The sequence below is a fragment of the Cyprinus carpio genome, chromosome A6 (assembly GCF_018340385.1).
Source record: "Cyprinus carpio isolate SPL01 chromosome A6, ASM1834038v1, whole genome shotgun sequence".
NCBI lineage: Eukaryota > Metazoa > Chordata > Actinopteri > Cypriniformes > Cyprinidae > Cyprinus > Cyprinus carpio.
The window spans coordinates 29,361,855-29,377,427 of NC_056577.1; the positions used below are offsets into that span (position 1 = coordinate 29,361,855).

General features: G+C 37.2%; 1 protein-coding gene across 5 annotated transcripts in view; it reads right to left on the minus strand.

Moving 5' to 3' along the window:
* LOC109091128 (receptor-type tyrosine-protein phosphatase T-like) overlaps positions 1-15,573 on the minus strand; it is a 236,531-nt gene that overhangs the window by 184,421 nt on the left and 36,537 nt on the right. For all 5 annotated transcript variants that reach the window (XM_042758908.1, XM_042758907.1, XM_042758906.1 and 2 more), the window contains exon 2: positions 5,961-6,086. In XM_042758908.1, the coding sequence (XP_042614842.1) occupies positions 5,961-6,086 (126 nt within the window). The remainder of the gene's footprint in view (positions 1-5,960; positions 6,087-15,573) is intronic.

Sequence of the window (15,573 nt, forward strand, 5' to 3'; positions counted from 1 at the left end):
AGCGTGTCAGTGGAAGGTGCGATGAATTCGGGAGACATGGGAGGGGGAGACAGAATAAGCAAGAGGGAAGATAGAGGTAGAAGGAGAAGGGAAGCGCGGAGGGCTCTTAGCAGTCGGGTCCCCAGTGTGAGTGCGTGATTCCGGCAGCTCGCGGCAGGAGACTCTTAGAGGCTGGAGCTTTGCTTTATTCAAGGCTGGATATCGGTAAACAAGACTGATGTGTGTTGGGATAGGCTGCTAAACCCACTACTGCACTCTCCATCGTCGTTTCTATCTGTCCTTTTCTGTTTATCACTCTCAATTTCTGTCTATTGTCTCTTTTGGTCTGTCAATCTTTCTAACGCATTCATGGCAGTATACGCTGCAAGATACCCAGCTTCCTTCATTCTCTGTCTCTCTCTCTGGGTAGCATTTTAACACTTGGACATTTCACTGAGATGCACAAGTTGATTAAAATGGTAAATTATATAATAACATCAATTATATAATTGAATGTGTTTTCTTATTATATTAGGGGTATTTTGTGAATAAATCTGTTCAAACCTGTCAGCTTAATTAGGATTCTCATTGTTTTTGTGTCAGAAGAAAACTGCTCTGATTGCAGAAAATATTAAATTAATTCATTAGCTTGTAGTGTAACATGACTACAGTTTAACTACTTGAAATTATGAGCACCTTGTCTTGAAGCTTCCCACAACACTGGATTTTTTACGTGTCTATATGATTAAGTGCATGTGTAAGTGGGTGTACGCAAGTGGTTGCCTAAAGCTCCTTCCCTGTCAATTTCTTTTCAATTGCAACCTTTTCTGCCCCACTTTCTAATCTTAGAGGAAAGAAATCAGACACACAATCAAGCACTGCTGCCCATGAGGACCCTCAAATCATCACAAAGAACAAAAAAGATGAAAACGTGAAAATGAAAGGCTAAAAATGCAATTTACCCTCGTCAACCATCTGTAACATGCACATTTATGCAATACTGCCCTGGCAACCTATAATTCAGAACTCAATTACTATTCCTAAAAGTACATAGTATGCACAGGGACTCTGGACACCCAAGTGGAGGCATGCACAAAATCATTGGTCATGATTAAATGACAGCTCTTTGGATCGGCACTGATTTGTTGACAGCTACGGCCAATCAGAGGAGAGAAACAGTAGGACAAATATCAAACATGAGAAACAGAGGGAGAGTAACAGTGAAAAAACACTAAAATTAGGCCAAGAGCTTTCATCTGTAAGTCAAAGACAGTGTAAACACATCTGAAAATTAACAGCCTCTTTGAGTTCATTAGGGCAATAAAGATTTCAAAACGTCTTATAAATCAAGCACATCGCTAAGCTATAAACTCAAAGTCTAGGCCATTCAAAAAGATACTTTGCTTTTCCTTCAAAAAACAAACCAGTGACCCTAAATCTAAAAATACTCAGAAAGAGCTGTCTTAATCTTATACAGAAAGGAATAGTTCACCCAAAAATTAACATTTGCTGAAAATGTATTCGCCCTTAGGCCATTCAAGATGTAGAGCAGTTTAGTTTCTTCATCAGAAGAGATCAATGCTTGCTCATCAATAGGTCTACTACAGTGAATGGGTGCCATAAGAATGAGAGTCCAAACAGCTGATAAAAACATCACAATAATCCACACCACTCCAGTCCATAAGTTAATGCCTTGCAAAGTGAAAAGCTGCATGTTTGTAAGAAACAAATTCTAATTTTGAAAAAAAGTCCTAATTTTGCTTTCCTCAGCGAATAAGACATCTCATCTAAATCAGGACAGAATTATGCAGAGATCAAGCATAGTTTACAAGCAAAAACTGTCCAAAACAGTTCTAAACTAATATTTTAGTGGATTTTGATGTGAGAGGAATAAAAGGGGATGGACTTTTTACTGGAGACGTTTACATTTACATCTTGGATGGCCTGAGGGAGAGTGCATTTTCGGCAAATTTTCACTTTTGGGTGAAATATTGCTTTAAAGGGATATTTCCCCCCAAAAAGAACCTTTCTCAAAATAACCTGTGCACTTTACTACCCCAAATCAGATGTTTTTGGTATTTAGTTTGAATAAGAAATTGTGCACATTAACACAGATGTGGCGCACATTCCCTCACTTAGCGTTTTGAAGTGTGGCATCGGAGGGATGATTGGTCTCCTCTCCGAGTGCAATAAGAGCGTGTGCACCTGGCCACAACATCTCATTCACAGATGTGTTTTCCCTGGATGAGCTTGTTTCTAAAGCCCTCAGAGAGCGGCGGTAATGAGAGGAATGGATTGTATTGATGCTAGTGACCCGCGGTCCACAGAGGAATAAAACGAAACAGTGGCGACTGACAGGCTTCATTACACATCCTGTAAGAACGCATTAATGTGCCCTCATCCACACCTGAGTCGCCTTTCTCTCTCTATCTTCCACCTCTTCTTGCTCTGCCTTGCATTTCCTTCTTTATCTTACATGTGTTTTTGTTGTGAGGGTGGGAGACATGTGCTTAAATCTCGTGTTTCTCAGAGTTTTCTTCTTGTAAAAATGTCCTAATCTCACACTCTTTCCAAGATGCCACGGCCAATATCAACTAAAACGTTTACTGCACATCAACAATGGTCTCATTAGTGTCCATTTTTATTTATCCTAAATCATTTTAGGAACAATTTTCAGAGATTAAATAGTTATTACTGTAATAACTTAAATCAAAACCAAATTAAATGTCTTAGTAATTATTTTTTTTTTCTTCTAAGGCTGTTCTAAAATAATTATATATATATATATTTTTTTTTATTATTATATTATATTATGATATATTATTATTTCAATAAAAATTAATCTCAATTCCATCATCACAGAATTTGGGATGCTCTACAATAGCACAGCGGTTCTCAATTCCAGTCCTCGCGACCCCCCATGCTCTGCACATTTGATATGTCTCTCTTTGTTAACACACCTGATTCAGATAATCAGCTCGTTAGTAATGAGCTCTGTGCATGAACTGTTCCGATTGACATAGTCCCTACACAGTGTTCATTGCTCCCTACTCCCCGAGCAGGGAAAATCTGTTGAAGTTTACTTCACTTCGGAACATTCATTCATGGATTTGCACTGTGCAACGTCTTCACACACAGACAAGTGTGACATCATATACCTCTGTAAATAAATACAATTTAAATTCATGTCTTGCACACTTTAATGCACTTTGAATGGAACATATACATTCGCTTCGAACTAGAATCATGGTGGTATATCCTGTGATGTCCACTTCACAGGGCACTTACGTTCAAATAGAACAAACGTCTGTGATAAGAGGGACATACAAAATGTGCAGAGCATGGCACGAGGACTGGAATTGAGAACCGCTGCAATGGAAGCAATCTGAATAACACTTATCACGCAAAGAAGCACACTTCAAAAAACCCTTACTGAGATCTCCATTAGGTCTCCTGAGCTATGAAAGAGCAACCTCTGAGCAATACAATTTTCCTGTGGGTACACTCTTCAATTACTCCTTTTCATCAGGTCTTTTGCATCCTGGGTGTAATTCACTGAACACTGTATTAGGTGCCGCCTCCAATCAGAGAGAAGAGGATGATATCAGCGTGTCTCCACGGGGTTTAATGACGGAAGGATCATGCCGCGGCCCAATTTCCTCCCCTGATTAGACAATCAGATCTTGATGACATCAACATGCACAGATGGTGCTTCTTCAGCCGTTTATTTATTAATGAGTGCTTGTGTATTTTTATCAGATGGGGCCTGATGCTAGTGCCCCCAATAGAGAAAAATTACTAGACTTTGATGTTTTCGGCTGGATTTTGTTTGATGCTGTTGATGACCCCATTTCCTTAAAACAGAGCATCTCAGCTGGCTTTGCTTCAGGACCCAGATTTGACTTTGGACATCAAGTGACGACTAAACACTGTGTCCTAATCAGGCATGATGCAATAAAGCATCATAAAGCCAGTAAATCTGTGTTTTTATTCTAATCAGCCATAACTATAACAATCTAAGAGCAATACTATGAGAAATAAGCGAACACGGCCATTGAGAAAATTCACTGGTCTAAAAATTGTATTGTAATTGTACAGTATATTGTACAGTATATATATATATATATATATATATATATATATATATATATATATATATATATATATATATATATATATATAGTATATATAAATAAAATGTATTAATTATTAATATTTTAAATCTAATTAAATAATAAAAATATAAATATAAATATAAAACTATTAAAATTATTTAAATTAAATTAAGAATAATTAAGAAAAAAGGACAATATTCAAGCTCTTAAAGCAAAAAACATTACTTTGAACCACAACAACTGTTAAGAACAATTGCCTTAAGTAACCACCATCGCCTTCTGAAAACCATCATCCAATTCTGGGAAAGGTGCTTTCACTACAGTAATCCATAACTTCTTTAGTGGCTTGAAAGGAGCACCCCCACCACCACCACCACCAAAATGGTCATTTATAAGGATGTTGCGTCTTTTCAATGGAGTGTCAAGAAGCCGGAGTGCTTTGGTGTCACATGTAGTGTGCAGGGAGCAAATGGGGTTAAATAAGCTGGCGGGGAAAGACACAGTTGTGTAGCTGACTCTATTGTCTTTAAGGGTGCTGTGAGACAGAGGTTGTTGAGCGCTGCAGGAGATGGCTGAGTGAGAGTGACAGTGAACTTGATTGCCATTTGTCTCACTGTGAACTACTGCCTCGCTTCCAAAAGAGAAGGGCTGAGAGAGAAAGAGATAGACTTCGAGACAGACGGGAGGCTAGAGTACCTTCTCCATATAACAAAAGTCAGACAGAGAGAAGAATGAGGGGAAAAACATGAACTAATTGAGAGGCTGAGATATGACTGAAGAACATAGATCTTGGGAGCTGCTGAAAGATAGCAGCTGGAAAAGAAGCTGATCACCCAAAAATGAAAATTGACTTATTTTCTCATCCTTATGTTGTTCCAAACCTGTATAATGTTTGTTTCTCCATGTAATACTTAAAGAAGAAATGTTGAAGCATCTTTTTTCATACAACATCAACTGACAATATCAATAGCTCTAAAAGGAGAATAACATAATATAAAACTACTTTAAACTTCAGAACAACTTACATTTTGGTCTGTTCCTCACACATATGGCTTTAGAATACTTGGAACATAGGAACATAAAAATCTTCATAAAGTGCAACAGTGTCCACCCACTTTTTCAGCAGCCTTAGATTACAGTAATTTTTTTCCCATAGGGATGTTCTTTATTAAAGAAAAGTCTTTATTAAAGAGCTATCTGCCATGAACCAATCTAAGCAGCTACAAAGTGAATCACATTACAAACATAGATTATTATTTTTTCTTTAATGAGGGAAAGAACTACAATTCCATGTAGCTTTGCAAATTATCTAAATGAATTAAATCACATATAAATATAAAATGGTTGCTTTAAAGATGTTCATTGTGTTAAGTGAAACTATATATTTGGTGTTTTTTGCAAAATATACAAGTATTATTCTCTGACTGGTGGAAATTTCTTTGCAGAATCATGGGTAATTTAGTTTTTCCACCAAAAATTCCATCATTAAACACAAGTTGAAATCATGCAGACTGATGGCTTCAACACAAGCATACAGTATATGTTTGATTAACAACCTCGTAGCTCACAGCAGTTCTGTCTTTAAAGGTTTATGAGATATTATTCAAAATCAATTACCCTTAGAAGAAAATGAATGGGATTTTTACTTCCAGAACCTGACTGTTGTACTCTACAGTGCACTTTAATGGTGTTTTATGTCCATTTGGACACGTGCTCCATGGAAGAAATAACAGCACACAAGTCTGGAATGACAATAATGACAGAATTTTCATTTTTGAGTGAACTATTCCTTTAAAAATTCCTCAACAGAAGAGAAAGAGAGAAAGACAACACAAAAGAGTGAGTCATGGAGGTGTAATTCCGTACCTGTGGGAACGGCTGCATCCATGGAGGGTCTCTCCCAGGTGTTGACTTGCTCCCAGGCGAAGCCATTAGTCCCCAATGCCACGCTGTAGCCACAATTACTGTAGTGCTCTTCAAACGAACAGCTGCCTACAGAACACACACGAGAGAGAAGAGGGGAAGATGGCATATGTCAACATGATTAAGCCACGGAGTGCCATCATTACTTCATCTTTGCTAAAAACACGATTTTCCACCGCATTAAGCTTTATGCTAGCCGGGAGCTAAGGATTAGAAAGCCAGGATGAAATAGCACTAATAAAATGTACTCATTTTAACATAACATCTTGTATCGTAGCTTTGAGAGGGGTAAGGTGAAAGAGAGTGTGCTTTACTGTGAATATAGACATGACTAAACGGCCATTGCTATTTATGACATTTAGTGCAGTGACAATACAGCACAGCCTTGACTTAAAGGGGTCATATGATGCGATTTAAATTTTTCCTTTCTCTTTGGAGTGTTACAAGCTCTTGGTGCATGAAGAAGATTTGTAAAGTTGCAAAGACTAAAGTCTTAAATCCAAAGAGATATTCTTTATCAAAGTTAAGACTCTGCCACGCCCCCTTAAAATGGCTCATTCAAACACATCCCCACATCTCTACTTCACTATGTGGAAATATTTGCGTAATGCTGCCCAAATGTTCACACAAAGAAAGAAGGCGTGGTTTCAGTAACCGCAGTTAGTGTTGAAGCAGCCATGTCAGGGAGATGCTGTGTGTATCTAGGCGAAAGCAAAAGCACTTTATTTGGCTTTCTGAAAGTAGATGCATTTAGGAATCTTTAAGATGACTTACAACAGAACAGCAACGCATTTTATGGATGACCGTTTCATGAACCTTGGAGAGGAGGTAATTCTGACTTTGCTACGACAATCTGGCGCTTCTGAATCAGCTACTGTAAGTATGTTTTGTTATTAATTTTAGTATTTGCTATTGACTGTTCAAATGCACTGTAAAACTGAGGACATTATTAACTGTCTTTACATTTATTTTGAAAGATGAAACTCGCGATTATGGAAAGAGGCCTTACATTTCCGACGAGTGCTTGAGGTGTTCGGCCAATCACAATGCACTGGGTCAGTTGGCTAATCAGAACAGACTGCGCTTGTCAGAAGGAGGGACTTTATAGAAAACGATGCGCTTGAGAAAGACGGGGCATAGAGGACCTACAATAATGTACAGTATTTGAAAAATAATGTGTTTTTTGAACACTGCCAACATATTCTGTTACTCCAAATACACAAAATAATGATCTTTAAAAAAGCATCATATGACCCCTTTAATGTTTTCATGAAATAGTTACCACATAATAAAATAAATCACAGATTTTTATTAAAATACTATATATTATAAAGCAAATTAATAAAATACATAGTCTCTGAACATTTAAATTATAACTTTTTTTAATAAATAATATTTATACATCATGGTATTATCAACTTAATTTTGACAGGTGCAGTATTTTCTGATTGAAATTACCAATGAAAAAAAGTAAAAAAAAAAAAAAAAAAATATATATATATATATATATATATATATATATATATATATATATATATATATATATATATATATATATATATTGTGAAACTATCATAAAAAAATCTTAAAAGCTTTTCTTCATGCAAAAATAATTTATTATGATTATCACGTTTTGTTTTTGGGGCAAAATGTGATCTGAAATTTTTTCTGAGATCGTTTTTGTGCCTCTACAATAGTGGATGATCCAATCAGCATATTGCGTATAACTATACATTTTACAAATATGTATTTATATTTTATGTTCCTTTCAGACTATTTTTGTTCCTGAATCTTCACAGGGTGGGCTAAAGGTGTGAGACAGCCTTATTCGATTGGACGTTACTTTCTGTACCACCCAACACAGAAATCGCTTTGGTCTGTGTGCATGTTAAGAGCTCAGATTCAACATAATGAAACTTCTGCCTGCAGGATACTTACATTTACATTTCTGCATATTTCAAGGACCAAATATTCATTGCAGTTTTAATTTGCCCCTGCGTATTAAGCTACACAAGAGGATTAAAATACTACAAAAATAATTAATTTGACATGAGTGCCATAAGGCGATGAATCCTACAATACCAGCAAGACTCGCAAACCACATCAAAGGTATTCTCAAAGAAATCGCACAACCACAAAAAAAAAAAAAAAAAAAAAAAAAAACAATAATAGTAAAATATTCAGAATTGTCCAGGGGGAGCGATCAGATAGCCTCGTGACTTGTTGAAGGAAAAAATTAACCAGTCAAAGACGTGATTTTGTGGAAGACGTCTGCCCGCTGGGGTTCAGTTAGACAGCAGCAGCAGAAGAAATGAGGTCTCCTGTAGTTTATCGGTTTCTAATTGCCTTTGAAGTGTGCACACATTCATACTGCCACCCTACTTGTGCCCGGCCTATGCTGGGAAAATATGATGTTTTCATACTCAGAATCAAAAGGTGTCAAACAATTAGCATAGTATAGCAGTGCATGGTTTTTGTTCTGAGTTTTGGGTTTGTTGAGGGATGTTTAGGGATTCATACACATTTGAATTCATAGAATAGCACTGCATCACAGATAGCATCTAAAGTTAAAAAGCATTTTACACCAACTTTAGAGATCTACAAAGACTTTTCAAAACCTCTTTTAAAGTCTGTCACAAAGTTTGGGAGTTTACTCTAACAGGTGACAGAGTTAAAACTCAAACACAAATCCAAGGACTTTGAGGAGAAACTTTCACTGTAAAGATCTTTTGAAATGGCAAATTTGTTTATAAATGAAATTTAAATGGGACTAACTGAAGTACAATAATTTGCAATATTTGTGTGTCACAGGAAAGCTCAAAAAGTACAAAATATAAGTGTAACATTATGTTGAAACATATACATATTTCACTGATTAATTGTTTAGAAATCTTAAAATACTAATGACAAATTGCTGCATTAAAAAATGTTGATGGCATTAAACATTTAATATTTTATTATTAAAAACACAATAAATTCCATGAACTCTATGTCCTATGAACCGCTAAGGATTATTAAACATTTCAAGTCATTTATACAAGGTTTATGATTTACTGTATCTGCTGTCAGCAGTGTCTATCCAAATGAATGGAAACGTATTAAAATGTGCTATCACATCTCACACACAAATATAAAACAAGCATAAATTCTTAATTTCTCCTCTAATTAATGTTGCCTACCAATTTGATCCATTATTGATAAGTTGCCCCACACCAGACAAGCAACAGTTTCCAATCTCATCAACGGCAGACATGGCATTGGTACGAGCTCGACTCGTCCCTCACATCTGCTGCTCACAGCTCCACACCTCTCACAGCTCACTGGCATATGCCCTACTGCTGGCACGCTGTCAATACGATGTTTATCGAATCTAGCGCTCGTGCTGCCCTACCAAGAAGAACTTTCACAGCGCAGGAATGGAAGAAGTGAGATTTGGGGTGGGTGGGTAACATCTGCTAGATTAACAGAAGGGTTTGTTTACACTCTGAAAAATAACTGGCGTGTACAGAAACAGAGGTGTCACAGTCTTTACTGTTCTCTTAATAAACACATTAACTGCAACATGAAAAAATACATCTTATAATTGGCACTAATTTACTTTCAAAATATAATAAACAGACAGAAACAACAGAGCGACAGACAGAATGAGAAAATGATAGACCAACAGACAAAAAGAAAGACAGAGGAGACAGAATGAGAGAATGATATAACAATAGACAGAACGACAGAATGATAAAATGACAGACAGGAAGACAGAATGATAGAGATGATAGAGCGACAGACAGACAGATGGAATTACATTAACTAACTAATGAAGTGAGAGTGTTGAAATGTTTAAACCTATAGATTGCTTCCTTTATTAAGATCTTAGTTAATAGATATTGATGTTACGTTCGTGTTTTGGAGATTAACTGTATTAGTCATAAGCATATGCTGACTTTGTTGGCCCTCACCAGTGGCATTTCCAGTTGAGCACACAAATAGTTGGTTTGAAACTAAAGTGATTATGTCCACCCCACTAAGCAAAGATAACAGCTCAGATATCTGTTGTTAATGCAGCGATCACAGTGCTGTTTAATATCTCATCATCTGTATATCCTTTACTTTCTGTTCCAAGCCACATTCAAATCTATCCACCCCAGATATACATGACAAGTATTGACAAGTATAGAAAGAAATCATCAATCATTTGTTCTTTCTCTAATCCAAATGTTGCAAACAAAAACATTGTTTTTAATGTCCTCAATATCACTTTCTATTCTCCTAGTTTTTTTGTAAAATCCATAACTAACAGAATACAGCTCCTAATGACGTCATCCTTCAGGAAATTACATCACTGTATTGGGAAAACAAATACACAAAATGCAGTTAGTGTTAATAATGTATCTGATGAATTGTGACCTTTTTTTAAGGTATTGCTTGGTTTTTGTCATTCAAAGTAATAAATATTAATTACATTAATTACCAAATATATATATATATATATATATATATAATATATATATATATATATATATATATATATATATATATTTCAGTTCTGTGATTTCAGTTCTGAATTTTACACTGTAATCCCCTCCAAGCTGATCACCAAGCTCAGCCAGCTTGGAATCAGCACATCCCTCTGCAACTGGACTCTAGATTTTCTGACTAACAGACCCCAGTCTGTTAAGTTAGATAACCTCTCCTCCTCCATCATCACCCTGAACACCGGTGTGCCACAGGGCTGCGTACTGAGCCCCCTTCTGTACTCCTTATTCACCCATGACTGTGTTTCTGTTTATGGCTCCAACACCATAATCAAATTCACAGATGACACCACGGTGGTAGGTCTGATCAAAGATGAAGATGAGTCAGCCTACAGGGATGAGATGCAGCACCTGGCTGTGTGGTGTGCCACCAACAATCTGGAACTAACAACCAGAAGACAAAGGAGATCATTGTGGACTTCAGGCAGACTAGGAGTCATGCACACACCCCCATCTACATCAATGGAGCTGTAGTGGAGCATGTGTCGAGTTTCAAGCTCCTTGGCATCCACATCTCTGATGACTTCACCTGGTCCCTAAACACCTCCACCCTGGTCAAAAAGGCACAGCAGTGCCCCTACTTCTTATGGAGCCTTAAGAAAGTTCACCTGAGTCCCAGGATCCTTGTGGAATTCTACCGCTGTACCACTGAGAGCATACCCACAAACTGCATCTCAGTGTGGTACAGCAACCGCTCCGCATCTGACCGCAAAGCACTCCAGCAGGTGGTGAAAACTACTCAATGGATCACCGGCACCCAGTTAACTACCATTGAGAACATTTATCACAAGCGCTGCCTGGGTAGGGCAAAAACATAATCAAGGATGCCTCACACCCTCACCATGGACTTTTTACCCTCCTTCCATCCAGCAGGCGTTACAGGAGCCTATGCTCTCGCACTAGTAGGCTCAGGAAGAGCTTCTTCCCCGAGGTTATGACCTTTCTGAACTCCACACCACCAATCTAACCTGCACCTGCTCTCTTACTGTTTTGGTCACAGTACTTTACAAAAATGTATTTTGCACTACTCATATTTTGCACAATACTGTACATTGTTCAAGCTATTTCACTGTACACTGTCTAACGTTGTCACTGTACAAAGCACATAGAATACATTGTTTAACAATACTATTGTACACACAACCAACTGTATTTATTACCACTGTTCTTACGTTGCTGCTGTTCATAATATACATATAACCCTACATTGCACTCCTATTTATATTCTGGACATACTCTGCTTAATATTGTATATAGCAACTCCACTGTAATACTGTAAATCATAGCTTCACTTACTCTGCACTTATCTGTATATTAAACACTATATTCTTGCACTTCTGGTTAGATGCTAACTTCATTTCATTTGCTCTGTACTTGTACTCTGCATAATGACAATAAAGTTGAATCTAATCTAATATATACAGTATATATATTATACATTTAGTTCCTTTTTACTACCTTAAAAATACATATCTTAAATATAAGCATATTCATTTTATAAAATGTCACAGAGTTAAAAATGTAATTCAGAACAGTTTTTGTCAATATTATTGATAGCAAGAGACGGCTACTGTTGTGATTATGGAGTTCACATGGAGAAAACTAACCCCCCCCCCGTCAGAAGTGGGCAGCTCCAATCAGATCAGACGGGAGCATGAACCAGGAGCAAACAAGCCAATTTAATCCATGAAATACACATATACACACGCTCATTTTAAAGGCAACCTCGCACAGCTTGTCGCTCTAAATTAAGCAAGAGCAGTCTGACACGAACATACACAGAGAAAGGAAACTCCACATCACACGCTTACATGTTTCCCGTCTCCCAACACCTTTTAGCACACAAACACGCACGACCGCTCTCTAGCGAGCTTGTCACTCATTCAATGTAGCAGCTCTGTCAACCTGAGCTAATGCAACTTTTTCCACCTCACCTGCCGCCTTTAACCTCGTCCGCTCGGGCCACAGAATCCATTGTGTGCTGTAAATCTCTCCCATCCATCATCTGTGCTACAGGTGCAGCCGTGCATGCCGGACGGACGCTGATTTCCTAGTTTCACTTACAACAGAAAGACAAAGAGGTGCCAGTCCACCCACGCTTGAGCAGATAAAATTTACCACCCTACCCAACGCCAACTTCCTAATTGTTCAAACTCATTCATATGTCCCCATATATTAGCTGTACACACCTCAGCGATTCCTTCATTTAGTACACACTACACCCACACAAAGACACAAGGACTCGGGTCCTCCAAGAACAGGCATCCAGCAGACATTCACACTTTCTCCAGTGTGAGTGGGAAGTGTTGTGTTGCTCGAGTAGGTTTTCGCACCTTTAAAACACTACACAGATTATGGGGTTCAGTACCCTGCACCGCTCCCATGGATCCACACGTTGCGCGACTCGCTAAAAATCATATTTTACACCTTTGATTGCAACACTCTAGAGTTAAATATCAGTGCTAGAAAAGCAGTTTTGACTGGACATTCAGTGCCAAACCACTTTCCCCCATAGACCAAGTGAAAATGCAACATGCTTTTGCCAAAAACACAATTCTCACCTTTTACAATACCCTAGAGTTCTGCTGACAAATGGTGTCTTTATTACTTTACAGTGCTTTTTTAGTTGAATAATTGCTAAGAATTAATCAGTTGCCATATGTCTGTTTACAAAAACTTGATTAGTGGTACTAGTTGACTCAGCCTAACTTAACCACTTGGCACATACCGAGCTGAAACTTCCTACAGACATGGGATTCTTTCAGATATTATTCTCACTTTCCCACTGGGTTGAATAGGCCTGATTCTTTACCTCAAAGGCTCATGTTAAATCTCTTCCTCCAGGTTTCTGTGAAGAAAATGCTCTATAATACTTTGCAGTATAATATTTGACATGTAGGGTCAGAATACCTTCCCTACAGAGAAATAAACAGCTTAGACCAGTTTAGACTATCTTAAATTCCAAGATGGACAGGTTTTACATGGCCAATGGTCTATTACAAACACAAGCTGCTTACTGTTGCATGTAGGCCAGCTTTACCAGTTTAGCAATTCTACATGACCCCCTTGAACAGCACAAAATTTCCAAAATCATACTAATTTATTTTTACCAAAAAAAAAAAAAAAAAAGTTAACCAGTTGCTAGTCAAACTCTCTCATCTCACTTTTTTCACAATATTTTGTTGGAGTTTTGTTTCATTAAAATTTCATTTTGGGTATTTTTGTGTGAGGGCAAAAGATTTCCCCATGCAGACTTCACATCGGGTTCAGTTGCACATGTGAATAGGCTGCTTATAACAGGCAACTGCTGAAATTTTGCAAATGTGATGGCACTTTTAGGCAGTTGCTCTGATTTTCACAGTGGTTACTAATGTGTTCTAGGTGTTTTTTTTACTGAGACAAGTTGCAATAGTATGTCTGATTGAATAGGAAAATAATAGCACATGCATTTTGAGGTATCATTCATGTCTGAAGCACAAATGGTGTGAGAACCTTCCTAAGTGATGCTTGCCTATGAGAAATTAATTAATGTTTGCTGCACAAATACCTGTTACTTTTTTGGGGGGATTTGGATTTGTCAAAGACTTTACAGCTCACTTTTCCACCTCATTTTATGGAGTTCCCCCTGCAGACAGACAGACTCACAGTCTCAATACTGTATGTCCTTGGAAGAAAATTATTTTTTTTCCCCTCCGCAGAGGCCAAGTGGAGGTTGGCAGCCAAAACAGCAGAATTCACACACAGGGAAGGTAGAGCCACCTCAGGTAACTCCGAATACACCTCAGGAGACTCTCTCTCTGATTAAAAATGACAAATGTAACAGTGCTGCACTTTAGGTCTTAAAATTTTGCCAATAAAAATTATTAGCTGCCACAAACTGCATGTCCTGCAGTTTTTCTTCCCTTAAAAAATGATTACTAGAGAAATGAAAGCTCTTTCGGCTGTAAAACACGTCTGCGTGTGCAACTCTAAACAACTGTTTCTGCTGCTTTGGAAGGATCGTAAATAAAGACGTCCTCTTGCTCTCTCGCTAGTCCCGGGGCAGACAATGAGAGGACATACATGCACATGACACCAAATATCCTCACAAACTTCAAGTGTCATGTGCTGACTAATTCTCACAGATATTTATGATCATACAAAATATTCAGCATCTTATACAAATGACTTAAATCATGATTTGTTAGTGTAAATGTTACGGTTCTCAAGTGTCAAATTTCATCACAAAATCACCATGAACACAATGAATACAAAACTACTTTTTCATAAAGAATAGTCTATTTTAACGAATGTTTGTTTTGTGAAATTAATTTCATGACAATTAAGCACATTTTCATTACCGTAATATGCTTTCTGTAAATCATTATCATTTTTTTGTAATTAGATTTTTCTTCCTACATGTTCATTACCGTAAATTATTTATTTTAATTGCTTTAACTTTATTCACAATAAAATTACAACAACTCTGTTTATTTAAATCAGCATAAAACAAATACAACCATAAATATAAAAAAAAATGTTTCAATAATGGATCACCATATTTTTGCATTACAGTACAAAGAATGAGATGCATAAACATATGGGGGAAAAAAACAGAATAGTCCTATAACCATCAAATAAAATAAATAATACATATTAAATACTGAATATATAAATATTTAATGATTAATATATTTTTAAATATTAATATTTAATATTATACAATAATTTATTTTTATTTTATTTCATGGCGGAAATGTTCCTGACAGGTTTCATAAGGTCAGCAACACACACTTTCCAGACAGCAGCAGCAGGTTTTTATTACGGAGGCACTCACACAAACACACGCCCTCATTCACACAGCAGCTTTAATATGTCAGTACATTGCCATCCATCTCTGTCTGTTTCTATCAGCTCAACTGCTATAGCTGGCTCATATGCACACACACACACACAAACACGCCAGAGGAATACACGCTTCAAAGAGCTGTTAAACTTCCCATTTAAGGGTTTTTCAGCCCTGGAGTTTTAGGTTATACGAGGTCATA